Here is a 26,837-nt window from a genome sequence, read left to right on the forward strand (position 1 = left end):
CACACATCAGATGTACTTTCATTGTAAACAGACATTTCAGCTAGTGTCTCATGCATATAGAAATACAACTGTGTTGACATTGCAGTGTATGATTGCATTGTCAAATTGCTCAAGAATAAGACATCTAAATTAATGACTTTATCAAGAGGTTTTCAAGACGAGTCCTGATCAAGAGTTTTTCTCTTCCAAAGAACACTCCTTGCCTACTGAAACCACGCTGTCTTTTGCATTGATGGAGAATATGAATATCATGCCAGAAACAATGAGAGAGAAGTGACAGTAATTTGAATCCACAACCTTCTGATTAAAGGGACAACAATTCTACCACATAGCTCTAGGAATTCATTGTGCCAATTTTTTTCTTTCACTGAGGGGGGAGTTTTGACACCTTGGCACTAACAAATGTCAGTGAAGGAAAACCTGCTGAAAACACAATGCCAGCAGGGCTTGGCAAGACTTTCTTTGTACGGTAGTTCCCGGCCAGAAATAACTACAACAAAAACATGCATATCAAAAGTTTTTATGTGTGCAACTCTTAAGACATTTGAGATTCTCTCATATTCAAAGCAACTTTTAAGTTACCTTTCCATCTCTCACTCTTTATCCCTCTTTCTCAGTTTTGGAAATTCAATTGAATTCCCGAGAGGCCAGAAGTTACAGCAGCAGATTTCTAGGATAAGTTGAGAATAATGCATTTTTGACTGTCGTCGATATACAGCACATGCGACATCCCATTGCAATTTCCACCTGTTGAATCTACCTAAATCCAGTTTCTTTTCATAGGGTGCAGACAAGGGCTGAGGATCTTGGTATGCCTCATTAATTTGCTAAATTTCAATGTCTGTGCATGCATTGTGTATTTTACAAGTGTTGTTGTTACAAGTGAGCTGTTGCCTTCTGCCCACCAAACATCAGTTGATTTCTATTTGGTTGTCTCAGCCATCTGCACAAAATTTGCATGATAATGTAATTTTGTTTTCAATGTCATACTTTTCTACTCGCCGATCAGCGACAGACACACACACACACATACAAAAAGTGCTCCAGCTCTTTTGTGAATACAGATGCACAGCAATTTTGTCTATGGTAATAAAAATTCATTTGCATATGTGTAGTTTGTGGCAACTCTTCTTTGTGTACTTTACATTACACTAAATGATCATGTTTGAATTGCCAGGACAATTACAATGTACTCACTGTAATAAAAAAGAAATTTGGATGAAAAGACAGAATGTTAAACATGTGTGATCAAATGCCAGTCATTATACTGATAATATTCTTGTACAGTTTATTATTGTTTGTATATACAAATGAAATAAACATGTACATTGTAACACTCAATTATTATATTCATCCATGTTTGTGCTTTATATTGTGATGTAACAAAAGCAATGAGTGAGAAAGTGAAGTATTTATCACTTAACCCATTGAATCCCAGCTCAGTTCACTTTGTAGTACTGTAAAAGTGGATATTTTTTGCGCGACTAATTTTTCGCGCTTGGCTGTTCCGCGGAATCAAGACATCATGCACAGGAACATATGGCAAGCAAAAATTTCAACATCGCGAAAATTTCCACTTATACAGCATATAAAGTAAACCTTGCGTAGATCAACCAATCATGCAAGTTGATGCGATGAAAAGAAAAAGTGTCCTGAAAGTTTTTTCCAGTCCATTTAGCTTGTTGACTTCTGCATGAGTACCGTTCACGTCAACTTACTCAAGATTTACTGTATTTATCTTTGCATCAAACTTCACGATGGGAGCTTGGCAACTGAAGGGTTCAGTAGGTCAAAAAGTTCATATCAAAGTTGCAAGGAACTTTAAATCACTTCAGAAATCTCACTTCATATTGTCAGATACGCATCATGTCATGTGAAGACATTTCACCATTTATGCACATATCTGCAGGACTCCAGACATTCATGAATTATTCTGGCAACAATATGTAATCTCACATTGCACATGCCATACCAGGAGACACACATTATTTCCCTGAAAAACTTAGAAAAAATTTAAAGCGTTTCAATGACCATGTATAACATTGTACATAATTTATAAAGGACAGAGATTTTCGACATCTATACTACAATTTGCAATGTGGCAACAGCTACCATCTGATGCTCTAATGAATACTGGCTTTGTAAATATGAAACTTGAAAATTTGTCAAACGGTGTACTTTCTGACAAGCAGATATATTCAACTCTGCCTTCATCGTGTGTTTTGATTTACAGGTCAAGTTCACACATACTTTCTCCTCACAGTGAATCTAAAATTTGAGGAGTCATTCACATGATAAACTCTTTCAAGCACATAAAAAATTTAATCTCCTAAATAGAGTTTGCATGGAATCTTTACAGTGACAGAATGCAGTAATCCTAAACCCCTTTGCATTCAATGCATTGTACACCAATGTAATCTAATATTATACCAAGAGCTTGACTAGTACTCCAACTCAGTCTTAATCATACTTATTCATCCTCCATCTAGCAATTGTCGTATATCGACAAATTGTCTTCTCAAACAATCTGTTGAAAGCTGGCTGGCTATACATGTATGCATGTCTTCTTTCAAAACTGGCATGTAAGAATATTATGCTACTGCAGAGGAAGAAAGTCACGCTTCAATTCTTTGAATATAAAATGAATCATATTAAAAATCAAAACCACCTCACCAGGGCATCACTCTAGCAAAGCACTGACTTTCACACAACAGCAAATATTATGTTACTTCTCCATTATCATGGGAGCCATTGTGTATTGGTGATTTGGCTGATGGAAAATTTCTATGTCTATATACCTGACACCATTTGCACACACTTTCAAAAATTCATATGGGGCTTTCATAAAAACTTATTGACATGCTCCGTCAGTCTCTTGCTGAGGGTGGGGAACATCGCTACGTGTTTGTCGCCACATTTGATGAGACATCCCTCCAGGTCTCGTCTAACCCTCTGCTCCTCCGAGTCCGACATCTTGTCTCGGATCCTGTCCTTGGCGTCGTCCTGGCATTGCATGGTGCATCGCTGGAGACGATCCTACAAACCAGTCAATTAAACAGAACTTGCAAATGTCATGGCCAAAAGCATATTTCACTCAATATACATTTGAAATCTGCACGTTTCTCTTCCTTGAGATTCTCAGGGTTAGATATTTGACACAAAAGCAACTATTCTAGCCGCAACACACAACAAAATGCAAGCTTACAAGCCGGTAATTTGACATGATTGTTCTTGAATTAGGGTGTAAAATTTGCTCTGAGTACATAATAGCAGATTCTTTACATGCACCTACAGGTGTATTTTCAAAAATTTAGTTTGGATTTATCATCTAAAATAAAAGAAACAGAGCAGCTGATTTTCCTTTTCTTAATAGCAAAGTTAGACAAATATTAAAAAGGTCATGTCAGCTTGTGTTTGTTAGTCATGTACAGTACAATATTGGAAAGGAACCCAAAATGTTGTCTTATTCTCAAGAATTTGATTTTACTTGAGTGTTTTAGTATGACACATATTAAGTTTATCCGAATATGTTCACTTTGCTTGGATTTAATGCATACCAGTATTCATGTAATCTTGTTCTATTATTTTTAGTCATGTCAGTATAAAAGTGCATCCTTTGAGTACATGTTGAACTACTGACATTACAAATAAAATCACCAAAGGCAAACAAGAAGGTAAGAAGAGAGTCTTGAAACCAAGTTGAAAAGTTCCTAGGGCAGGGGCACATTCCCTCTGTTCTTTGACAATGAAAGGGTCTTGTCTTAATTTTCTTCTTTTGACAAATTTTGCAAAAAGTTTCATTGATCAGAGATAATTTTGCTCCACTGTGAAACATCAATTTCTTTATGACAGTCTTTCTTCCCGAGGGAAAGAACTAAAGGGGAAAATGGATACATTGTATTTGGCTTTATAAATCATATACACAAATACCATCAACTCAGTGTAAACTTTATGTCCCAATTTTCATTCATAGCCTTGCATGCATTATGGTACAGGCAGTCTTCTGTACATGCAGAAGTCGAATACACTAAGTCGATGCATTTTCCTGTGTCTCGTCAAGATCAATTTTTATGCATAGTTGACCGTATTTCCTCTACTTTTAACAGTGTTTATGCTATTGGAATACCTGGATGGGGAACTTTTTTCATCTACCTGCATTTACTTTCACCAAATCATTTCTTACCAAAAATTCAGTGAGTTCTTTCTGCACATACTCCTCAGTCTGCTGGGCAGGCACCTGACACCTCTGGATACAGCTCTGTCGGTCACCTGACGCTTGGTCACAGCACCTGGCGCTGCACAAATACATCTCCTTCTGCAAAACGAATCAGCAAAACTTACAACTTGTGATGCAGGCCAGAAACAAACTGAAGGATCGCATTATACAGTGAAACCCCGTTATAACGAGTTCGGTTATAACGAGGAACCGCTTATAACGAGGTAATCGCGTCGGTCCCGTTTTCCTTTGCGTGTAAACCTATGGCAGAACGAATCGGTTATAACGAGTTCGGTTATAACGAGATTCCGGTTATAACGAGGACAATTTCGGTGCATCATGATAAAGAAAAACATAAGCAATTTGATCGGATATAACGAGGTTCCATTTCTTGACTAAATTGCCGCTTTCAAACACGCGACAAACGAAACCCTGAAAACCGAAATCACGCTATCCACGTCTTTTTCCGTTTTGCAGAGAACCGTTCCTTCCATATTTTCTTCTAAATCACGCGATAAGACACAGGAATGTCTTCCGATGTTCCTACTAAATCATTAAACATAATCATTCGATTTTCTTTTCCGCGAGATACGCGTGCGTGATATTAGGGCAGACCACACCGCAACGAGAAGTAAAAAAGATAAGGCATTCAAAAACTTTTCATGTAGCGACACTTGTGGCCAAAAATGGACAATTGGAATGCGTGTGCAACTCATTATTATATCCTTTCCATCTTTAGTTCCGACTTCCAGTTCTTTTGCTGCTTAGCAAATATGAGTGTGGATGATTAAAGCCGAAATAATTAATGAAATCATCGCGATCCCGTCGGGTGACAGTAGCGTAAAAATAGTTGAATAACGCATGTTAACCTCCTTAATCGGTGTTCAGAAAAAGAAACGAACGCATTTATTAATTTGAATAGATCTGGATTTGTTCATTATCATTAACAAATAATAATTTAATTGAAATAATTAATGAAATCATCGCGATCTCGTCGGGTGACAGTAGCGTAAAAATAGTTGAATAACGCATGTTAACCTACTTAATTGGTGTTCAGAAAAAGAAACAAACGCATTTATTAATTTGAATAGATCTGGATTTGTTCATTATCATTTAACAAATGATAATTTAAATATGAGTGTGTATGATTAAAGCCGAAATAATTAATGAAATCATCGCGATCTCGCCGGGTGACAGTAGCGTAAAAATAGTTGAATAACGCATATTAACCTACTTAATCGGTGTTCGGAAAAAGAAACAAACGCATTTAACAGTTCAAGGAGGTACAAAACGCGAAGAGATTTTCGAAAGAAAGTAAAGAACGCATTTTTAATCCCGTCGGACGCAACGATCATACATTGTATAAAATTACAGCCGAAATGATTCATGAAATTATCGAATTCCCGCTGGGCTCCAACAGCGTAAAATACCTCTCAAGTTAACAGTAAATTACGCATGTATGTTACTCTGAAATTGTCGCGATCTCGCCAGGTGACAGTAGCGTAAAAAATAGTTGAATAAGCATGTTAACCTAGAAACAAACATATTTATTAGTTTGAATAGATCTGGGTTTGTTCATTATCACAATTTTAACACTGCATTTCACAATGAAGATTTTTCTTTCTTTCAGAATAGTCTATGAGGTACAGATTTGCGTAAAAAGGATCACAACGTAACCTTCCACATTCAATCCTGTCGCATATTTTTCAAGAACGGATGTACAAAACGCGAAGAAATTTTCGGAAGAAAATAAAGAACGCATTTTTAATCCCTTCGAGCGCAACGATCATAAGATTATATTGCACAAGATTACAGCCGAAATGATTCATGAAATCATCGCATTCCCGCTGGGCACCAACAGCGTAAAAATACCTCGCAAGTTATGGTAAACAACGCCTGTATTTTACTCTATTTGCGCTGGTGTTAGGAAAAATTAACAAACAAGAATTACAATAAAGAATTATCTCATTTCAACATCTACTTTTTCGTCTAATTCACAAATAATTTCCCTTTATTATCTCAATAATAATGATCCATAATTGTGTAATAACAACGCAAAGGATGGGTATATTCCGATGTCGTGCTTATGTTTTTCTTTGTTTTTGATGCGTACGGTTATAACGAGGTACCGGTTATAACGAGGTAATATCGTCGGTCCCACGGACCTCGTTATAACGGGGTTTCACTGTATAATCACGTAAGACATAAAGATTTAAATTACAGTGTCACTTAGATTGGGCAGGTGGAATATAGGAAAGGGCTCCCTGAAGTTGTTTTTATCATTTTTGTGCCAATGAACTTTCTTGCAACTTTGGACATTATCTTGTTAGTTGTTGGCAGTCTGCTTCATCCATCAATGTTGATGGTAATATACAATATGCACATCAACCTACAGTAACTTTGGTGAAACATTGGTACAAGCTTACACAAAGGCTACTGTCATACAACATGGTATACATTTGGTCCATGAAATTGGGATTTATAGCAAGATTTGAACATTAGTGACCATGATGATAAAGCCGTACATTAGCCCATTTTGCATTTGATGACTTTTAATTCTAAATACAAATAGAAAATTAGGCAGGTCTGCTGTCACGGATTCATTCCTGCATTCAACATTTGAAGCACAATATCACAATATAGGCCTACAGTGTATCGTTTTATCGATTATTCAGGTCTCGATTAAGGGTAAGCATGGTAAGGCATTTTAAATTTTACAGCAGAAAGTGCACATTAGAATATTCAGATTAGATCTAGTTTACACCTCATCTCAGGACTCAGCTCAACTGGCTTGCAACCACATCCATTTTCCCCACCTGAACACAATTCAATGATTTTTTTTTTCCAATTAACACAACAAGCCTTTTAAACTAAAGCAAACTAAGAAAAAAAAAGTAAATGTAACATTAGATCAAATTTTATTCCTAATAAAATTACTGTTTATGGAATATTTCATTACAAATTAAAGACGCTGAATCTTCATCCGTTGATTACAACAAACTGCATAACGTCTATAGACATGTACACTCATTAGTGAAATCAATCATCTAGTTTTAAAGGAATGCAAGTTTTGGTAATAAATTACAAGTAGCGGACGATTACTACTGACACTGTAGTGGTATCCCAGTATAGCTTCATGTACAAGCTGCTTCAAGGGATTACTACATCAAGGTATCTATAGTAGCTGCACCACACAGGAGTGAACGTATGGGGCTATTGTGCTGCTAGTGCACTACTTACAGCCAATAATGGCAAATCAATCGTGATTTACTGATTACCTGCAGTTTTCGAAGCACAGTATTATCTAAATCCGTCAGCAGTGCTTTCATACCAGAATCTACCCGATTCTGGCAGCTTTGAAGAGCTGCAGACACGGAATCCGTCATTATACGAGTTGGTTCAGCAAGAAGAAGGAAACACAGACAGCTACAGCAGCACTAGCATGACCCATAGGCCTACCATGGAGCATGCATGATGCAAGCACATATTACGCACACTTTACACTCGCGTTTTCTCCGGCGCACATGGGGCAGTTTGCTTAAGTTAGTGACAAAATATCAGATTGGCAGATGACCGGTGGAGACCGCACATCTTTATCCGCTGACGATGAGCCCAATGATCTCGACAGCGGAAGAGGCAAAAGATTTTATTTCTCTCTCTTACCCGGACGCAGCCTTCCCGCGTTGTGCCACTTCCGCGTTAATTGTTTAAATCCACTGGAATTCGGTCAAAATAATGTTGGCGAACCCTGCAAAGAATTGTATTAGGAATGCTTGCTTGGCTGCAGCAGCGGAAAACCTGTGCCGAACAATGGCATCTACGAACGGAGTTGGCCAGCACGAAAACAAGATGAGCCTCGTTGACCAAGCAAAGAAAGCCGCGGCATGCGCGGCCGTAGACAACCATGTGAAGGTAATTTGATGAGAGAAGAGATAGTACGTAGATAATACTAGGCCTATATCTCAGCTCAGACTATGAATTGTAACTTGGAATTATTTGATATTATTACAACACAAAACTGTATATTATTGTAAGAACAAACAAGTAGTTCTAACGGTTCACATAACAGTACTGTGCATTGTGGCTGTGCACAGTGATTGAACGTGGCGGAAATCGTAGAATTATTACAAAGACCATTGTGATGTTTAACAGTTACAGGGGAAATGAACCATCCATGTTGTTAACATTACAATGACATCACAGATGATGATTTAAAAAAAAAAGGGGGGGGGGTGCTGATGATTAACATGTTACATTTTAAAGAGCTAACTTATTGCATGCAAGAGCTGGAGCCAACCCTGATTTTTTTTTTTTTTTTTTTTTTTTTTTTTTGGTTGTCCATAAACACCTCGTCCTTGTCCAATTGCCAATGCTGCATGCACAATTCCAATGCAGTAAAAGAAGTTTGCCAGACCAAGGCCAGCAGATTTCTTGACCAAAACGTCATAAATTATTGTGTTTGCCTTGCTTCATGAGACAATTAACAAGAGACACTTTCATTTGTATTTAGAATCTATCATGTTCCTTTTTTTAAGATTTTGATAGAAATCTTTGTTTATAATATTTTATTATTATTTTATATTATTGAAAGGTTTATTTATTCATATCACATGTCGTAGCCCAAAGGGCTAAATTGCGTAAAATATAACATAAAATATATACAAATTCAAACATTCAGACAATTACAGAATAAAGCATAAATTTACACATGTGATAGAAATGAAAGGGAAAATATCATAGGCCTATATATTAATTACACAAATCAATAGGTTGAGCATTGTGCAAGATAAGAACATATTTCGCATTATACTAAACTTGTATGTAACATTGTTAAACATTGCCAGCCTGGGCAGATCCAGGAATTCCGTAACGAGGCACCTTTACAAAATTAAAGGTGCAAGGGGGGGGGGGGGGTGCATGCACCCACCATTTTGTCTTTTTATTTTTGTTTTACCAAAAACATAAATGTTTTGGGTTTTTTTCACCAAAGAAAAAAAAAAACACTGTTGAATTCACAATTTGCAGTTCAAAGGATTGCAGGCCTAGCTACTTAAGTACAAGGTGCTGTGCAAGAAAACTTGCTGTCACATTATAATGATGCTAAGTAACTTTCTTTGAATGCTAGGCTGTTGCAATTTTTGTTGTTTGTTTTTTCTAAATATTTGCACTTTCTCTGATCTCATGCATTCATCAGTTCTTGCACTCTGGGAGGTTGTCTAGGGTAGAGAATTTAATTTAGCATTATGGCCTACATGTATATTGTCATATCTCAGACTCTAAAAAAAAAAGAAAAATCAACAAGTATTTTTCCTGTTTAAGAACAAAAAAAAAATGAAGGCTTTTTGTCTTTTTATCAGTGAGATTTCGATAGACTCCCACAAGCAATTAACCCAAGATGAATACCTTGTACTGTTTTGAACACCTAGATGCCAGAAGTAACTAGCAATTGTTTGTCTATGTCTTTGTTCGTTTTGTGTGTTTGATGTGGACTTAAATATTGTCATGAGTCATGATGAATCAGCAGAATTGCAGTACAAGTTTAAGGAAACTGATATCACATATTGTGATTGACATGTTGTGTCTCATTTCTGCAGGATAATTGCAGACTTGGTGTCGGAAGTGGCTCCACAATTGTGTTTGCTGTCCAAAGATTGGGTATGCGAGTATGGGAACAGAGTCCTTTTCATTTGAGTGAATTTTGGATATTTGCAACTTATTCCTTTGGCTGTGAGGGATGATTCAAATCATTCAATGTGGACTTTTAAAATCTGTTTTGTACAGTAAATGTCCATGCTTATATTACAGAGGAAAAAAAACAGCAAGATTATTGGAGATGAAAATTGCAGGAAGTTTCATTATTTATCAGGTGCTCAAGAACCCCATATGAATTTTTCAAACCTTTGAAAATATGACATGTCTTAAGGACTACTAATTTCTTTTTTAATGAGAGGAAAGAGGCATGGCATTAACCCGAGGAAAGATCCAGAGAAGTATAGAAAGTAATGTCTGTTGCAGTTTGAATGTTAGATGGTCATCTAACATTTCATTCTCTTGGTAAAGGGAATTCTTAGTTGTATTATTGTTTGTATCCAAGGAGACAAGATATTACTGTAAAAGTGGAAATTTTCACGGTCTTGAAATTTTTTATGCATTTTGCGCAACCACAAACCCATGCAAAAATGAAAGCACGCAAATATTTGTTGCTTGCCATGTGTTCCAGTAGTTGACATCTTGATTCTGCAGAAATTAAAAACACACGAAACTCATCTTACCCGGCCGAGCGTGGAAAATTGGTCATGTGAAAATACTCTTTTACAGTACCGGTATCCCATTTACCCTTTATTACTTGCTAAACATTAGACAAGCAAATAACTAAATGTGTTGTAGGTACACAGACCAACTCTAGCTTTCCATGACATTTCAGTGTAACACACATTACTTACACAAGGAATGTAAAAAGGAATTACAGTTTCTTGAGTAAACACTTTAAGTATCCAAGCATAGCCTACAAATTGTATGTGTTAAATGTACTTGATCCACTACCCATATGTTATTTCATGTGACACAGTGAAAGCCTGCATCATTTCAGCTTTTGAGTGAAATTCGGGTTTTATTTTAGAAATATTCAAATCTTCAGCACAATCTTGTAAGTGCAAAGATCGCTTTGCTGTGTGGCATAGAATGAAATTTGTTTTAGAGGATTGTTTTCCCAGAAAAATAAAACAGTTTGTGAGTACTCCATCATAAGCTATGATTGTCTCTCACACATTGTATTTTTAAATCTTTTACGAAAAAAGAAATTAAGTTTAAGAAGTGTTTGATTTTTCTTTTTCAGTAAAATTACCAAGTAGTCAAGCAATGTAAAGCAAGCCAAGGAAGACTGGAGCTAAAGACTGTTCTGAGATATGAAATGTGGTATCTTCAAACTTGATGCAAACATGTTTATATTTTTCCTTTGCTTCGATGACTCCGTCCGAAGCTGAGAGAGTCAAGACAGAGAAGCTGAATGTAACCTGCATACCAACATCATTCCAAGCCAAGCAACTCATCGTCGAAAATGGTCTGACCCTCAGCGACCTCGAACGCACTCCCGAAGTGAGTGGTACTGCATGTAGTTGGAAAACTGTTGCATAGATGTTATCCTATATGGATGCAATAATTTAAAACGAGAAACATTCACAGTATGACACTTTCGTGAATTGTATCTGACAGCATTTTTTGTGCTATGAAACTTGTGAAGTGCCAACTATGAAAAAATTACAGGTGCAGGCCCCCTACATGTTCTGGCTAGACTCCGACATTCTGTTAGCATTTTTAACATTTTACCACAGTGAATGAACTCTAAATAATAATAATAATAATAAATATCATTTATGAAGCGCTTATTAGAACGTTTCTAAGCGCTGAAGAAAAAATTGGAAAAATAGATTCAATTATGGAATATATACAAATTGTGATACGATGAAACGCAATACAAGATAAAAAATACATAAAATGAACATTGTAAGTTATAACTTATAGAACGAATTTAACATATATACAGACTGCATATAATAAATCAATACAAATTACATGGCATGGGAGAACAGATGAGTTTTCAGTGATGATTTGAAGGAGTCTACTGTTGGAGCTTCACGGACGTGGATGGGCAAGTTGTTCCATAGTGTAGGTGCAATAACACTGAAGGCGCGGTTGCCATAACGGGTACGGGTGCGCGGTGCCGATGTGAGTTGAAGGTGTGCAGTGGAGTGAGAACGAAGGCGTCTGGTTGTTGAGGAAGTAGATCGTGTAGTCCGGAGGGAAACCAGATGATGAAGATAGGATGGTGCTAAGTTGTGGACAATCTTGTAGGTGAGGAGTAGAACTTTGAAGATGATGCGGTCATGAATTTGTAGACAGTGCAGTGATCTGATGACAGGTGTGATATGTTCATGCTTCTTCGTGCGTGTGATGAGACGTGCAGCGGTGTTCTGGATGCGTTGTAGCGGAGCAAGACAGGAGCGAGGAAGACCAGCAAGGAGGCTGTTGCAATAGTCCAAGTGTGAAGACACGAATGCATGTACCAGCTTTTCTGTAGATGACTCATTAAGGAATCTCCTTATTTTCCCGATCCTAGCAATGCCAAAGGAAGCCGATCTGCAGACATTTTGAATATGGTTAGTGAGAGTGAGATGCCTGTCGAGAGTAACACCAAGATCCCTCACACAGTCAGAGGAAGAAATGCATTCTCCAGCCATATCCAAAGAAGGTTGAAATCCCGGTTGCTGCCTAAACTGAGATGAGACGAACAACAACTCAGTTTGTGCTTCATTTAGTTTGAGATGGTTGCGGGAAGACCATGACTTAATGTCTAGGAAGCATTCATGAAGTTTCTGCATGGAAGCAGCCCGGTGGTCGTCATCAGCGTTCATTATGACATACAACTGAGTGTCGTCCGCGTAGATTGCGTGCTGCACTCCATGGTGTGAGCCAATGATGTGGCTCAACGGACCAGTGTAGAGGGAGAACAACAAGGGTTCCTACGACGGAACCCTGCGGGACGCCACAATAAAGAGGAAATGACCTGGAGTCCACGTCGTTCACAACGATCTGACTACGATCAGTGAGGTAGGATTCGATCCAGCGAAGCACAGATCCATCCATCCCATAGTGCTCTTTTAGGCAGTTGATGAGGTTGGTGTGGTCAATAGTATCGAAGGCCGACGAGTAATCCAAAAGAATGAGGGCAGCTTCAAGACCCTTGTCAACGGCAAGCAGAAGATCATTCACTACCTTTACTAAGACAGTCTCAGTAGAGTGACACTTCCGGTACGCAGACTGATGTTGAGGAAACAGGTTGTTTGTCTCAAGGTATGATATGAGTTGATCTGACACAATCTTCTCGAGAACCTTGCTGATGAAAGGCAAATTTGAGACTGGTCTATAATTCCTTAAGTCATTCTTGTCAAGCGAAGACTTTTTGAGGAGCGGTATGATGAGCGATGTCTTGAATGCACATGGAACTTCCCCGGATGATAAGGAAAGATTAACAATCCTTGTGATGAAAGGAATGAGTTCATCAGTACATGACTTCACGAGTCTAGAAGGAATAGGGTCAAGGCCACATGTCTTCGGTTTAATAATTGTCATGATCTGTTTGACTTCAGAGAGAGAGACAGGCTGGAAATCGCAGAAACGAATGCTCTTGACCTGAGGCAGTGAACGTGATTCCACGCTGGATGACAACTCGTCAGTTGGTGAGACATCTATTGCCGAAATAGTTCTGCTAACTTTGTCACTGAAGTATTGCCCAAAATCATTGGCAAGGTCAGCATCAGACAAATGATCTGGAAAAACAGATTCGTGGTTAGAGCACGTAAGTCTCTTAACAATTCTGAATAGCTCCTTGCAATCCGCAGAAGCAGTCACACCAGTCCAATGTTTGGACTTGGATTCGTTCAGGGCTGCATAGTATGAGTTACATTGCTCTCTATGATGAGATCACAAATACAAGTCGTCTTTTTAGACGTCAAACTGGCGTTCCACAATCCAACGCGGCATTTACGTTGAGTTTGAAAAGTACTTTTGGGAAAAGCCTGACGGCGAAGATTAGGTTTGTCATGACAAATAGTTGCATGTAGATTTTTCTCAGCATGCTCGTTTCCAAGGGAAATAACACAAGGTGCGTAAATGAGAAGCAGACACAAATCGAGTTTCCGAGTAAACAGTCACCTTGAAGGCATTTAATGGAACCCAGCTTCAGACCAGATACCCAGCAGTGTGTAGCAGACAGTAACCCTACAGTCACCGAGAGGTGGCGCTATATAACAAGCTTGACTTGTAACATTGATAATCATTAACAACACTGGCGTGATTGCCTTTCTTTTTTACTCTTTCATTTTTCACCTGAATGATGAAGAAAATATAAAAGCTCTACTTGAGCTTAACAAACCATTACCTTTAAAATGAATAAGGGTGTAAACTATTATAACATACAAGTAGTTGCACTGTTCATGACCTATGATACTTTCAAGAGTAAACTGCCATGAACTATAATAGGCAAGCTGGCTTATAAAAACACTAAGCTAACACCTGAAAATAACAATTACACTAACACCTGACTTAGACACCAAGAGCGTAATCACAAAAACTTATTGGGTACCGTACGTTTAACAATAACACCAGATACGCATTCTACCATCAATTCTTCTCGTCAGCGTTAAAGAAAACAAAAACAATCATGAATTGTTACAAGTATATAACCATCACATCATACCAATACCTCTCTCAGACGTGCTGACACTGAGTCATACAGTCCTGATTGACATGAAACATACCGTTCAGCAAAAACAACAAATTTGACAATCATGTACGACCTGATGGGGCAAGCTAGGATGGCATGAAATAAGTAGCTCCTATAAAGGCATAGACGTACACAGTATAAACAAAAATATGAAATGATGTACAAAATGTTCATGTGGGGACACAGGAAATACACATATCTATATGAAAATAGAATTACATATGCACGTAGCAGAAAACATTGATATGTACGAGTAAAGGTGCAATTAGGGACAGGCACCAAACAGACACCAGAGAAGTAAATATATAAAGGTAACTGGGAAATATTAAGAAGATAAGGGTATGTGATAATAAACCTGGTATTACATACACTCAGAAACAAGAAGGCGTATGCACCCACTAAGGATATAAGCATCATATGTTATACACAGCACAAAGGGGCAAATCACTGAGACATAAGCGGGGTGACTGAAAAAAAATACACCTATAGAACATATCCACAACTAAATTATTCGCAGAACATACCAAGACAGCTAGGTGAGAGACAATAAAGATAAACAAGGATGTCATACAAAGACGTATTGGTAGAAATGAAGAATAAACATGATACAAGTACAGCTTAAAAGAAAAACAAAAAACGCCCGTTTGGGGCACCTCAGAAAAAAGGTTATGTTAAGGGACATAATGTAATAAACCAGATGGGGGAAATGAAATAACATATGTGGCACCAGGATAACATGGCTATAAGAGAGGTACATTGTAAGGATACACAGTGAGTGAGGGGGGGGGGGCATTAATCTGAGGTAGCCAACAGTTCGCACAGAAAACAAAATACATGTACATTGTATATCATTGATTAATACATCAAATAATCATCAAACCTAGGTGGGAGGCGTCGGGAGCGCTGAGGGCGCCCAGTGGGGGTCACATGGGTGGGGGGACAACCTGGACCGTTAATAGTCGGAACAGTGGGGGCAGGTTCCTGGGGCAGAGGGGGAAGGGGGGCTTCAGGAGGGGGCTCCTGCAGGGGGACACACGGGACATCTGGCCCAGGAGGCAATGAGAGTTCCTGTGGAATGTCTCTGCAGGTGTCCGGGGGGAGCAAATCTCGCTCGTCATCTGGGGAAAGCAAGTCTGTCTCATCTTCGTCGGACATCTGGTGCTGGGGAGGAGCCACAAGGGGAACAGGGACCCTCATGCATTGCGATGTCTTTACACGATATGACGATTTTCTGAGCTGAGAGCCAATGAATTTGCGAATGTTACACCACTTGCCATCTATTGATGTTACAAGGTATCGAGGGCGTGCGGAGGACTTGCTGCGATCTGACCGGAGATAAACAAGGTCCCCAACTGCGAGAGGGTCATCATTGGGGAGGATGCGGGAGGGAGCCTTGGAACGCTCGCTGTGGGGATGGTTCGAAAGGCGCTGTTCATGTTGTGAAGAGATGAGGTCTGCATCCGACAGTGGAATTTGGCTGTGCGTGAATTGGTCACGCTGAGTCCACATTTCACGTGCAGAAAGGCCACGCGAGCGAAGACGGCTATTGAGTCGGGCAGTGGCGAGGGACAGGGACAAGGATGTCAGTGGTCCTCCGGAGGGCTCATGCCGCAGGATTTCATCTTCGAGTTCACGAATGGCCTTCTCAGCAACCGGGTTCTTATTGGGATTTTTGGCATGACCTACTTCAATGGAAAGGTGAAACTGGGCGAGCAGGGCATCATCTTGTAAGGAGGTGAAACCAGGGGCGGGGTCGGTGCGGATGACAGCAGGGGGCCCATCGAGCGGGCGAAGTTCCACACAGAGACGGATCAAGGTATCGCAAAGAGTATCTCTGCGCTCATCTGGAAGGAAACAAGTGGCGGTGTAGGAAGTGACACATTCGCGGAGAAGTAAAATCAGTTGTTTCGAGCGCTTGATGACATCAGCGGCGAACGATGTACCCACGGCTGCGGGGGGATCGCCAGTGGTCTGAGGGACAACCGTGTGTGGAGCATTCCGCAGGGATGCACACTGATGGCAAGTGTCGGTGACACGTGTGATGGCAGAGTCCATGTCCAAGGCAAAAAAATGCCGGTTGACAACGGTCTTGAGTTGGTGGTGGGTGGGATGATCAAGTTGGAGATGGAGTGAAGTAAGCAGGCCATCAAGAACGCTACGGGGGATGATGATGCACTCGCGAGGTTTCACAACAATACCTTCCACAAGTAGATCCCCAAGCACGCGACACATCAGCTCTTCAAGAGCAGTTTCTGAGCCTGGCATGCCCATGGCACAGCGTGTATACACACGGACTCCACGATAGGGGGTTGCAACACCACAATACTTCATCGAGGCCTTGGACAGGGGAATTTGATAAAAAGCATTGGTGAGATCTGTGGCAATGAGATGTTTCCATTGACCAATTTTTCTGAGGGTGGAATCAACATCAGGCATAAGGGAGGGCTGAGGCTTGGCATAACGGCCTACATCGGCAAAAGCTGTAACAAGGCGGAAGCCGCCGTTGGCCTTCTTCACAAGGAAGGATGGATTCAGGTACTCAACAGAGATGCCCACATCTTCTGGGCGAGCAAAGACACCCTGTTGTTCTAGTTCATCGAATTTCTCTTGGAGATCAACCAAAGAGTTACGGGAGTAAAGTGGCAAGCGACCCTTGCGTTGGGGAGGCTGAACCGGGCCCATGTTGACAACGGCCTCAAACGGGCCAACAGCACCATTATACCCAGTGAAGGCAGGGTCAAAAACATCATCGAACTCCGCATGGAGAGACTGAAAGTCATGTTTCGTACCAATGGGGATAATGCAATCAGGATCGAGCAATATTGGGTCAGAAAAACGATGCTCAGTATCACGTGAGACACCACTGGGCACGGGCCTATCGGGTACACGGGGGAGGTCATCAGACTGAGGCTCTGAAGGAACGTAGACCAGACGGACCAGGCAGAAATGTTCATGTTTACGGATCAGGCGGGGTTGAGGCGTAAGATTAGGGATACGCACTTTGCCTGCTACACTGGAGACCATGCACGGTTCAGGCCAAGATGGATCAGTTGGGGGAACACCTTTCTGAGGGACAATCCTGGGCTCAAGGGCAAGTGTGTCATGAGACAGTAGCTCATCAGGAACTGACAGCTCGACGAATTCACCAGGCAAAAGCACAGTAGACTGAGATGGGGCACGAAGGACATGAGCACGGCGAACTGCATGTGTCACATTGTCCGAAGGCCTGCGAGAACCATATGAAATGATCATGTCATCACCCACACACACCTGGCGTTTAGCAGGACGAACCGACACATCATTGTGCTCCATGAATGGGGTACCTGCGAGTACTTCTACATCAAGATTATCAATGACCAAACCCTCAAACACGAATGACTTGCCGTCACGAGTGAAGGACAGAGTGGTCTCCCCAACAACATCAAGGGGGGAAGACCCATCGGCTTGATGAGCAGACTGCGAGCTGGGTTTTATGACACCCTGGAGGGACTGGACAGTAGAAGCTCTGATCATGTTACCAGTAGCACCACTGTCGACAGTGATGCGAACGACCTGGTGCCCGCAAAACGCATCAAAATATGGAGACTGACGGACCTGGACTCTGAGGGCCGATGAAGAGTCGCTGGTAGCCGTATCATCCTTCAGAGGGACAGGCTCAGACAGGTGGACCTGTTCAACTTGGCACAAATCATCAATCTCATCATCAGACTCTAAAATATGTGCAACCTGGCGGGCCTTAGCAATGAATCGCCTGTCTGCTTCGGGTAAGTACGTACACTCACTTAAATAATGAGTGTCTGGCCGGCGCGCTTCACGACAGAGAGGACAGTATTTACTGTTGCGCTGGGGGGTGCGAGTCTGCAGATTGCGGCGACTGCGGGGCATTGGAGCACGCTGGGGGCGTAGGCCTACAGGGCGCGGGGAAGGGGAGGTCAGGGTGCGCATAGCACGAGAACTCTCTGTGGTGTGGATTTCATCCAAAAGACTATCTAATGCCTGAGAGATTTCGGGTTTCAGTGAAGCTAGGGTACGAGAGCGCAATTCTGTCCCGTAGCGCTGCTTGACCAGGCGAGGAAGATCTGAATGAATGAGTTGGAGCCAAGTGAGGACGATAAGGTTTTCCAACGTGGGAGTAAGCTCCTCATCTTCGCTAACACGCTTACCATGGTGAGTTATGCCACCTGCGGATGTGAGCAGGTTGTCTTCGATAAAGGCCACCACCCTTTGGTAGAGGTCCTCAGGACGCTCATCCGGCTCTAGTTTGATGTCACTGAAATCAAGAAAGTGAGCGCCGGTACTTTGAAACCCATAATGAAGCCTGATCTTCCCCCAAATATCGTTGAGGGAGGTGGAAGTCTTGACTATGGAATTGCGTGAGATAATGGGACAATAATTAGCAATCTGTCCGAGCATAAGCTCAAGCATACTGGCTTTCTGGTGTGCTGATTTTCGAGACCCAGTCGGGACGCTTTCTGGGTCATCAACAAAGCCACGGAGTGGGCAAGATTTAGATTTTTGAGCCCATGAGCAATCATCATCTAGGAACGGCGCAAAATTTGAGTCTAGGGTGAGAGTGTACACTAAGTTTTGTCGCCAATTTTCGAATGAATTGACTGTTTCACGTTTGGTGAGACACCATTGCTTGGGTGCTCTTGGAGCTGAGGCCATCACTAAAGCCTATAGGTGGGACCGTAATGTAAGAGAAAAACAAGGAACTTACACCAACTCTGGATTGTTGGCCGATTTGGAGCTCAGCAAGCTTAACGTCTGCTTGTGCAGGTGAAAACAAATCCTCAGGAGTAGGTAACGTTTCCAGAGCTGCCACCACGTAAATGAGAAGCAGACACAAATCGAGTTTCCGAGTAAACAGTCACCTTGAAGGCATTTAATGGAACCCAGCTTCAGACCAGATACCCAGCAAGCAATGTGTAGCAGACAGTAACCCTACAGTCACCGAGAGGTGGCGCTATATAACAAGCTTGACTTGTAACATTGATAATCATTAACAACACTGGCGGTGCAGTATATTTAGCAGCCTTCTCACCGCCACGGCAGCCTCTCTTTGTACCGCGAGCAACGTTCAAGTTTTTCCAAAGCTGCCATTCACTGCGTGTGAAAGGCGGGGGATGACCATGAATAGCGACTCTTCTTCCAACATTCAAAAGAGCTTCACGCGAGTATACAAGTCTAGTCATGGTCAGTGCACACACGATCAAGGCGAAAGTTAATGTTGTAATCAGTGTACATGAAATGGCAGGTGTAAAGCCTTGGCTTCGACGAAAATTGAAGCAGGTTAAATACATCTTTCTCGATATTGTAAAACCACTAAACCGGTACAAACAGCACTAATACAACAGTCAAAATATGCAAACTGTGATATCATACTCACGAACAGTCATTTACGAACGTATGAAATCAGGATGAAAATGACAGAAAATTCAGAGCAACAAAGAGGTGCAGCCATGAGGGAAGGGCGCCACCATAAATAGAAAAAAAGAATCTGTCACCAGATTCTAAGTATCTGACCTTTGACCTCTTGCAGCTGGATGTGGCTATCGATGGAGCCGACGAGGTGGACAGCTGTTTGACTCTGATCAAAGGGGGCGGGTGAGTGCAGATTTCTCAGAGATGGAAAATGTTTTCAGAATATGTTACCACTCACGGAGTATTTTCAGGTTAAGTTGGGATGATTGTAGTATACAGTGCAGATCAGTATAATGAAGTAAAAGAATCATAATGTAATTATGAAAATTTCTGCATCCCTAGTCTTTTTGCAGAGATATTAACCAGTAGATGATTTAATGATGTGGATGTATTATTGCAGAATTTTTTTTTAGAAGAAAAGTAACATGAAGTATTTTTTGACATTGATGTGTTACAATGTTCAAGCTTGTGTCACCTACAATGTACAATATTTGTAGTAAGAAATGAAATTAGCATTTTATAAACTTATTTAGAAATTCCCATGAGGTTATGCGCATTGCTGAAAGAGGAAGAAGAATGGAAATGAAAAAAAAAAGAACAAAGAAGAAGAAGAAGAGATAAAAAGCAAGCAAGTAGAATTCTTTTTAGCTAATCTCAAGGATTAGGAAGAAGGTATCTGCCTCCAAACTGACAATATTCTGTGAAATCAACTTAAAGTATGAAGATTATACTTGTATAAAGTGGAATAGTGTTGCCTCGAAATGATATGTAATGTTGATGTTATCACCTGTTCACAAAATGTGTACAGTGAAATCATTGATCTTGATTCTAAGGAAATTTCAGACAAAAATCAATGGCCTAACCTGTAAAAATGGTGTCAATTGATTGTAGTGGTGAAGCCGTCAGAGGTCAGAGTTCACATTTCAGTGTGTACATGCTTCATTACCGCTACGAGTAGAATCAGTTGCACCTTACTGTGGAAGTTATGACGGAGTCAACAAAGTAATGAGCGTACAGGATTTTGATGTTGCCATGGTAATTGAGTCAATGTTAGGCCATTGATTATAATCAAAGAGTGCTGCTGTCATTTTCATGATTTAAATTCTTGTATTTGTTTGTTTGTTTGTTTGTTTTTATAGGGGGCATGTGAGATGTACAACATCAATCATTGATATTTACCAAGAACTCAGAATCTCCCTCATCTTTGTGTAACCTGTTTAACCCGTTGAGGACGGGCTGATTTTGCTACAACACCCATTTCCCATACAGGTGCTTGCCCAACTATACTCGGGACTCGTCCTCAATGGGTTAGCAAGTGTTGATAATAGAACATGGTGTATTTCTCTTCCTCTGTCATCAGTCTACAAGTGGCACTCCATAGTCTGTAACCATGGTGATAGTCCAGGGTGTGATGACCCAACAGTGGGGATGCAGTGGCGTGTTTGTAATTCACTTTTCTCTTCTCACTACTTCTCTCCCACAGTGGATGCCTCACTCAGGAGAAGATCGTAGCAGCCAATGCCAGCACGTTCATTGTCATCGCCGATTACAGGTAACGCTATTTATACAGTGTGTTCCCATTACAACGAATACGCTTACCGGTACAGTGGACTCCCATTATACAGAAGTCCTCGGGACCTGCAGTTTCCTTTCGTTATATCAAAATTTTGTTATATGCGAACAAATAAACAATTAAAAAAAAACATAGAGCCGATAATGTTGCCTGAATGGCCTGAATTTTTGTTTTGTTGTAACTGGAATTTTGTTAAAACCATGCTCGTTATAACGGAAGTGCACTGTATAATCTCCTTATAATGAAGTAAAAATTCAGGACTCAAGATCATTACGTATATACTGTGAACTCCCATTAAATAACGAACATGGTTTGAACAAGATTCTTGTTACAATCAAAAGTAAAAATTCAGGTCCAAAAGTTATCATCTATATATCTTTATATAGTTTACCATTTGGATATAATGAGATTTCAATATAATAATGAAATCAAACTGCTAGTTCTGTGGACTTTGTTAATATGGGAATTGCCTATATTTCATTTGATCAGTTATAACAAGATATCGGTGTAACGAAAGAAAAGTGCCGGTCGTGAGGACTTCATTAAATGGAGAATTGCCTGTACCATCCAACTAGTAAACCAAATGCGATGTGGATTTACTGCCAGATGAGGGCGCTGTTTTGGCCATCTCTTATTAAAGTCAGTTGCCACATAGACGGGATAGGGACGAGGATGCAACAGTTTGTGGTTTATAACTGAATGATGACATAATCTCAATGCATTTACTTCACATTGTTTGTATATACTGTAAAAGTGGAAATTTTCGCGGTGTTGAAATTTTCGCGCATTTCGCGCAACCAGAAACTAGCGCAAAAATAAAAGCACGCAAATATTTTTGCTTGCCATATGTTCCTGTGCATGATGTCTTGATTCCGCAGAATTAAAAACAAGCGAAACTCTTCTGACCCGGCCAAGCGCGAAAAATTGGTTGCGCGAAAATATCCACTTTTACAGTAGTTGATAAAAAATTGCAGATACATAATCCGCACGAGGTCTAAATTTTTAACCCAGCTTTTACATGCTACGACTCATCTGTCGGAGGTCTATCTCTTTGATGAAGACCAAGAATGAACCGTACACTAAATTGAAAATTATCATACAGACACAGGCACAAAAAAAGGGGGGAAAATGACTCCTCTTCAGGGCATCATTGTATAGATCCATCATATTTTCCAAGAATTAACGCCAAGCCTCTGCTGCAGCTGTACATGGATGCCTGCTTCTTGGACACGTGTACAAAGCTGTGACATTTAAAAAAAACATACCGTGTACATGAATTCAAGAGCTGTGCTCATAGAGGTACACATATCCATGTTGACACAAGTGTGGACGGCTGTTTGTGTTGACTGTGTGTGTATGGGAAACACCGACTATAGCTGCAACCCATACCCAAAAACGCTGTGTACTGAGAATGCTGCATTGATTTGTGCAGGGACCCATATGCTTTCATGTTCTCAGTGGTTTATCTGCACCAAAGTTATCATATATACATGTACAGTGTACATCGCCTATAGAGGGCAAATTATGGAATATGTCTGTGATTACAGAGGATTGAAGTGCCCTACTTAGTAATAGTGGACTTCACTTTTGTGTTTGTGTGTGTGTTTTGGGGGATTATTATGTGAGGCGTGATAAAAGCTTGACACACGTGCGAGTGGGATGGCGTATTTATGAGGAGCATGGTAACTGTCCAGTTTTGTGCTATGGTGTGCCATAAGGAATCATTTCTGGTTCATATAAAAAGAGTCAGTAATTTGGTACAAAATCACCCAAAATGTCATTCTTGAATAAGTCATTTTTAATGTGTCTTTAAAAATCGATTCTGTAACAAAATCATTAAAGGGGAAGTGATATTGATACAGAACCAGACATGGTTCCTTTTGGCACACCAAAGCAAAAAACCGATTATTGCCATTACTGTGCTGGGTGTAAACGGACCTTACGAAAGACATATACAACTCTAGGAATACTCTCAGTTGAGAGACTGTGGTGATAGATGTATGCTGATTACAAGCAAGGAGTGCATGTGTGACATCAGAGTCATGTGACCCAATGACCATGAATACCTAAGCACATGACCTAACATCAATTGAATGGAAGCATCAACTGTATACAAATTTCTGTGGTGTGGATATTATAAGCACGAAATTATAAGCATGCGAAAATGTTTGCTTCTTATGTGTAATGGTAGTTCATATATTAATTCCATGCAATCAAAAACACGCAAAATTCACTTTAGTGGGCAGTGCAAGAAAAAATTCATGAGCAAAAATATCCACTTTGACAGTATTCCAAGGTTTTAATGAGGAATAACTCGCTTGCATTATCCACATGTAAGTAAAGATTTATACACGCATGCACACACCTACATATATGTAGTACACACACACACACACGTTATTTATATATAAATTATATATATATATATATATATATATATATATATATTATATATATATATATATATACAATGTATACTGTATACGCTATATATTTCGCGTGGGTTTTATTTTCGCGAATTTCGCGAGTCGGGAGCTATTCGCGAAATTAACAACTCGCGAAAATATTACCTTCCAAAATGAATCCCTTGCCTTGACGATACGAACATTTTACGGCTTACCGAACAGACCATACTGGCTAAGCTTGTGTACGTACATATGCATGTCCACGTCTAACTAATGGTTACTACATTTAGTATACACGGCCCAGTCGCTGTGGTAGCATACCCTTCGTTGCTAGTAAGTTGAAAATTCACACTTTCTTTGCCACTTCATATTTTCTCTGGTCCCCCATTCGCGAATTTAACCACTCGCGAAAATGTGTGACATCGGCAATTCGCGAAAATTTATGTACGCGAAAATTATAGCGTATACAGTATAGTGTGTAATATTTATATATGCTATTATATGAAAGTACAATGCTTATTTTGTACCGTTACCATACACACAGCATATCAGCAAATTCAGTCACAAGAACATCCACATCACCCCGGTATATTCAAACCAGCAGGAAACACTTGTATTGCTTCAAATTCTACCTACTTTAATGCTTTCGTTGGATACAGTTATCAAACAATTAAGATAAAATGCTTTAAATGTGATATAAGCTAAAAAAAACCCCACCATGTATGGCAGAGCAATTAAAAAAATTGGTTCCCCCACATGCTGGAATGGACACGAGGACATAGGTCTTGTACTTTTGAAAGGCCTGTGTCTAACCTGGCTGCAGCAGTCAATCAAAAATAGCAAATTTTATTTAAACTCGGTTATTCGGCCACGCATTGGTTGCTATGGGAGGCCGTATCTTAGCAACCGTTTGACCTTGGGGCAAAATATTTCAGAATCTTCCGTCAGACACTTGGGGGCACATTTGGTGCGAGTTTAAAGAAAATTGAAGGGGGTCGGGTTAACAGCATTGGTTGATTTGACGTGGATTGACCCACATGTTATTCAACACTAACTTAAAAAGAAATATGAATACACTTCACTTACAAATATTTTACTAAATTTCACACACATGCATAGACCCATTTGTGCTCTGTGTGTTAAATTGTCCCCTTTTCTGCCAAGATCAATATGTGTGTGGGTTTTCAGCTTTCTTCTCAGAAGGTAAGATTGACATGTGACGGCGAGTTTAACCCGTTGAGGACAGACTGATTTTGCTAGAGCACATTTCCCATAGACACCTGCCTGAGTATTATTGGGACTTGTCTTCAATGGGTTAATGGGTAGACCTGAGATGGATTTAGATTCACAATTTTAGTTCTTGTACAGTTATTAATACATTCTTCTTTCAAAGAGGATTTTCATAGAGATTGCACAGAAAAAAATAAAAGCATTTGATGGATTCAATACATTAGCATTTACCAGGAAAACTCTTCTAATAAAGTCTCAATGTGAAACTAACAACCAGCAGTTTCTCTCAAAGGATGTTGCTTCCAGATCAATTACTAACTTGAATTTGAATTCTAAAAAACACAGTTAATGGTGACACTGTCTTTAAGCATGGAGCTACAACTCTAGCTCAATTATACATGTATATAATTTTGGACAAGTTATACTGTTTGTGTATCAGCACAGTCATGATTTCTTGTAAAATGTTTCAATTGTTTTCACTGGAAACAAAGAACACTGTAAGAGCATCAAGAGTAACAAGACCACACGTCTAGCACATAAACTAATACTACAGTGCATTCATGTTATAATGAACATCATGATAACAATCTTGGTTCCAAAATTATCACACACACACACACACACACACACACTCTCTCTCTTTCTCTCTCTCTCTCTCTATATATATATGTAAGGGGGGTGTTATTGTGAGTGTGTGTGTAGAATAAAGTCACTTGTCAGGATGGCTTATTCTCACCCCGAATACATAATTTCATCCAAATGGATATAACACACAGAAACATTAAACAAACTAAGTATGTGGGCGTCAAAGCAGTGACAAAGACAATGTAGTACACATTGGATTACATTAATCACCTTGTTGGTGTTGAGATTTATTCAAAGTCAGGCATCAGAGCAACCAGTTTGATCCCTTTTAACCATGAAAGATAAAAAGAGTCATTATACATATACAAATGACAGAGATAAGAATGTACTCACATATAAATCCACTCTGATATTCAATGAAGAGGATTGGGTCTCTACCATTCAATATTCGCGCAAAATGCTCATGGATACAGTCCTCGCGGTCGAATTAACATGCTAACTGATGGCGAATCTCGTTGGAGCGCTCAGTTCATGAAGTGAAGAGGATCCACGAACGATGACCAGAGGACATCTCTGCGTTGAGTTGACTCACAGTTGGGGGGGGGGGGTCCTTGTCCAAATGAAGGTTACTTTGGGCTTGCTGCAAATTCTTGAAGCTGCATGTCTGGTCCACAAAGCACTAAGTAGTCGTTTGACTTCTCCTTAGATCGACCAATATATAACAGACCGTTTCGAATGTACAGCAAAGCGTCCGTAAAATATCATTCAAATCATCTTATCAACTTTGAACTGACGTACACTGGACATGACTTGGTTATGTCAGGACGGAACTCCGTGTATAAATGTAAAAGGCTGAGTTTCTCCACTAAAACATTTAAGTATAACAGCCTGGTCTCGGAGAAACTGGAACACGTCCTTCCACTTCACAGGGCTTGGGGAGAGAGACTCCGAACAGAAGTATCAACTCCAATATACTATGTACATCCTCCTGCTCCTACTATCCCATAATACTTATCTCTTGTATCATACCCAAGCTTTCCTGACTAACCCTTCTCAAAGAAACTTTATACAAAAACTTTATACAAAAACTGACCATGAATGGTAAGGGAGAGAGAGAGAGAG

At 40.1% G+C, this 26,837-nt stretch overlaps 2 protein-coding genes across 2 annotated transcripts in view; one reads left to right on the plus strand and one right to left on the minus strand.

Annotated features, from left to right (window-relative positions):
• Window positions 1–1,144: 1,144 nt before the first annotated feature.
• LOC140241622 (protein FAM136A-like) lies at window positions 1,145–7,643 on the minus strand. The gene is made up of 3 exons (XM_072321361.1): window positions 7,495–7,643; window positions 4,184–4,315; window positions 1,145–3,036 (listed from the first exon to the last, which is right to left on the minus strand). The coding sequence occupies exons 1-3, from the start codon at window positions 7,600–7,602 to the stop codon at window positions 2,842–2,844; spliced, it is 435 nt and encodes a 144-aa protein (XP_072177462.1). The 5' UTR covers window positions 7,603–7,643; the 3' UTR covers window positions 1,145–2,841.
• Window positions 7,644–7,892: 249 nt separating this feature from the next.
• The window catches only part of LOC140241332 (ribose-5-phosphate isomerase-like), a 44,128-nt gene continuing 25,183 nt past the window's right edge, over window positions 7,893–26,837 (plus strand). The window contains exons 1-5 of the mRNA XM_072321060.1: window positions 7,893–8,128; window positions 9,811–9,871; window positions 11,196–11,311; window positions 20,041–20,105; window positions 21,406–21,474. Coding sequence (XP_072177161.1) covers window positions 7,952–8,128; window positions 9,811–9,871; window positions 11,196–11,311; window positions 20,041–20,105; window positions 21,406–21,474 — 488 coding nt within the window. The 5' untranslated portion in view covers window positions 7,893–7,951. The remainder of the gene's footprint in view (window positions 8,129–9,810; window positions 9,872–11,195; window positions 11,312–20,040; window positions 20,106–21,405; window positions 21,475–26,837) is intronic.

Source organism: Diadema setosum, chromosome 18, assembly GCF_964275005.1.
Source record: "Diadema setosum chromosome 18, eeDiaSeto1, whole genome shotgun sequence".
Lineage (NCBI taxonomy): Eukaryota > Metazoa > Echinodermata > Echinoidea > Diadematoida > Diadematidae > Diadema > Diadema setosum.

What these genes read in the sequence shown, in the direction of transcription:
- LOC140241622 (XM_072321361.1), bottom strand. Translation starts at nt 7,602, where the DNA reads ATGACGGATTCCGTGTCTGCAGCTCTTCAAAGCTGCCAGAATCGGGTA. An exon ending in CTGTGCTTCGAAAACTGCAG is followed by an intron (nt 4,316 to 7,494) that starts GTAATCAGTAAA and finishes TTCGTTTTGCAG; the next exon opens with AAGGAGATGTATTTGTGCAG. An exon ending in AAGAACTCACTGAATTTTTG is followed by an intron (nt 3,037 to 4,183) that starts GTAAGAAATGAT and finishes ACTGGTTTGTAG; the next exon opens with GATCGTCTCCAGCGATGCAC.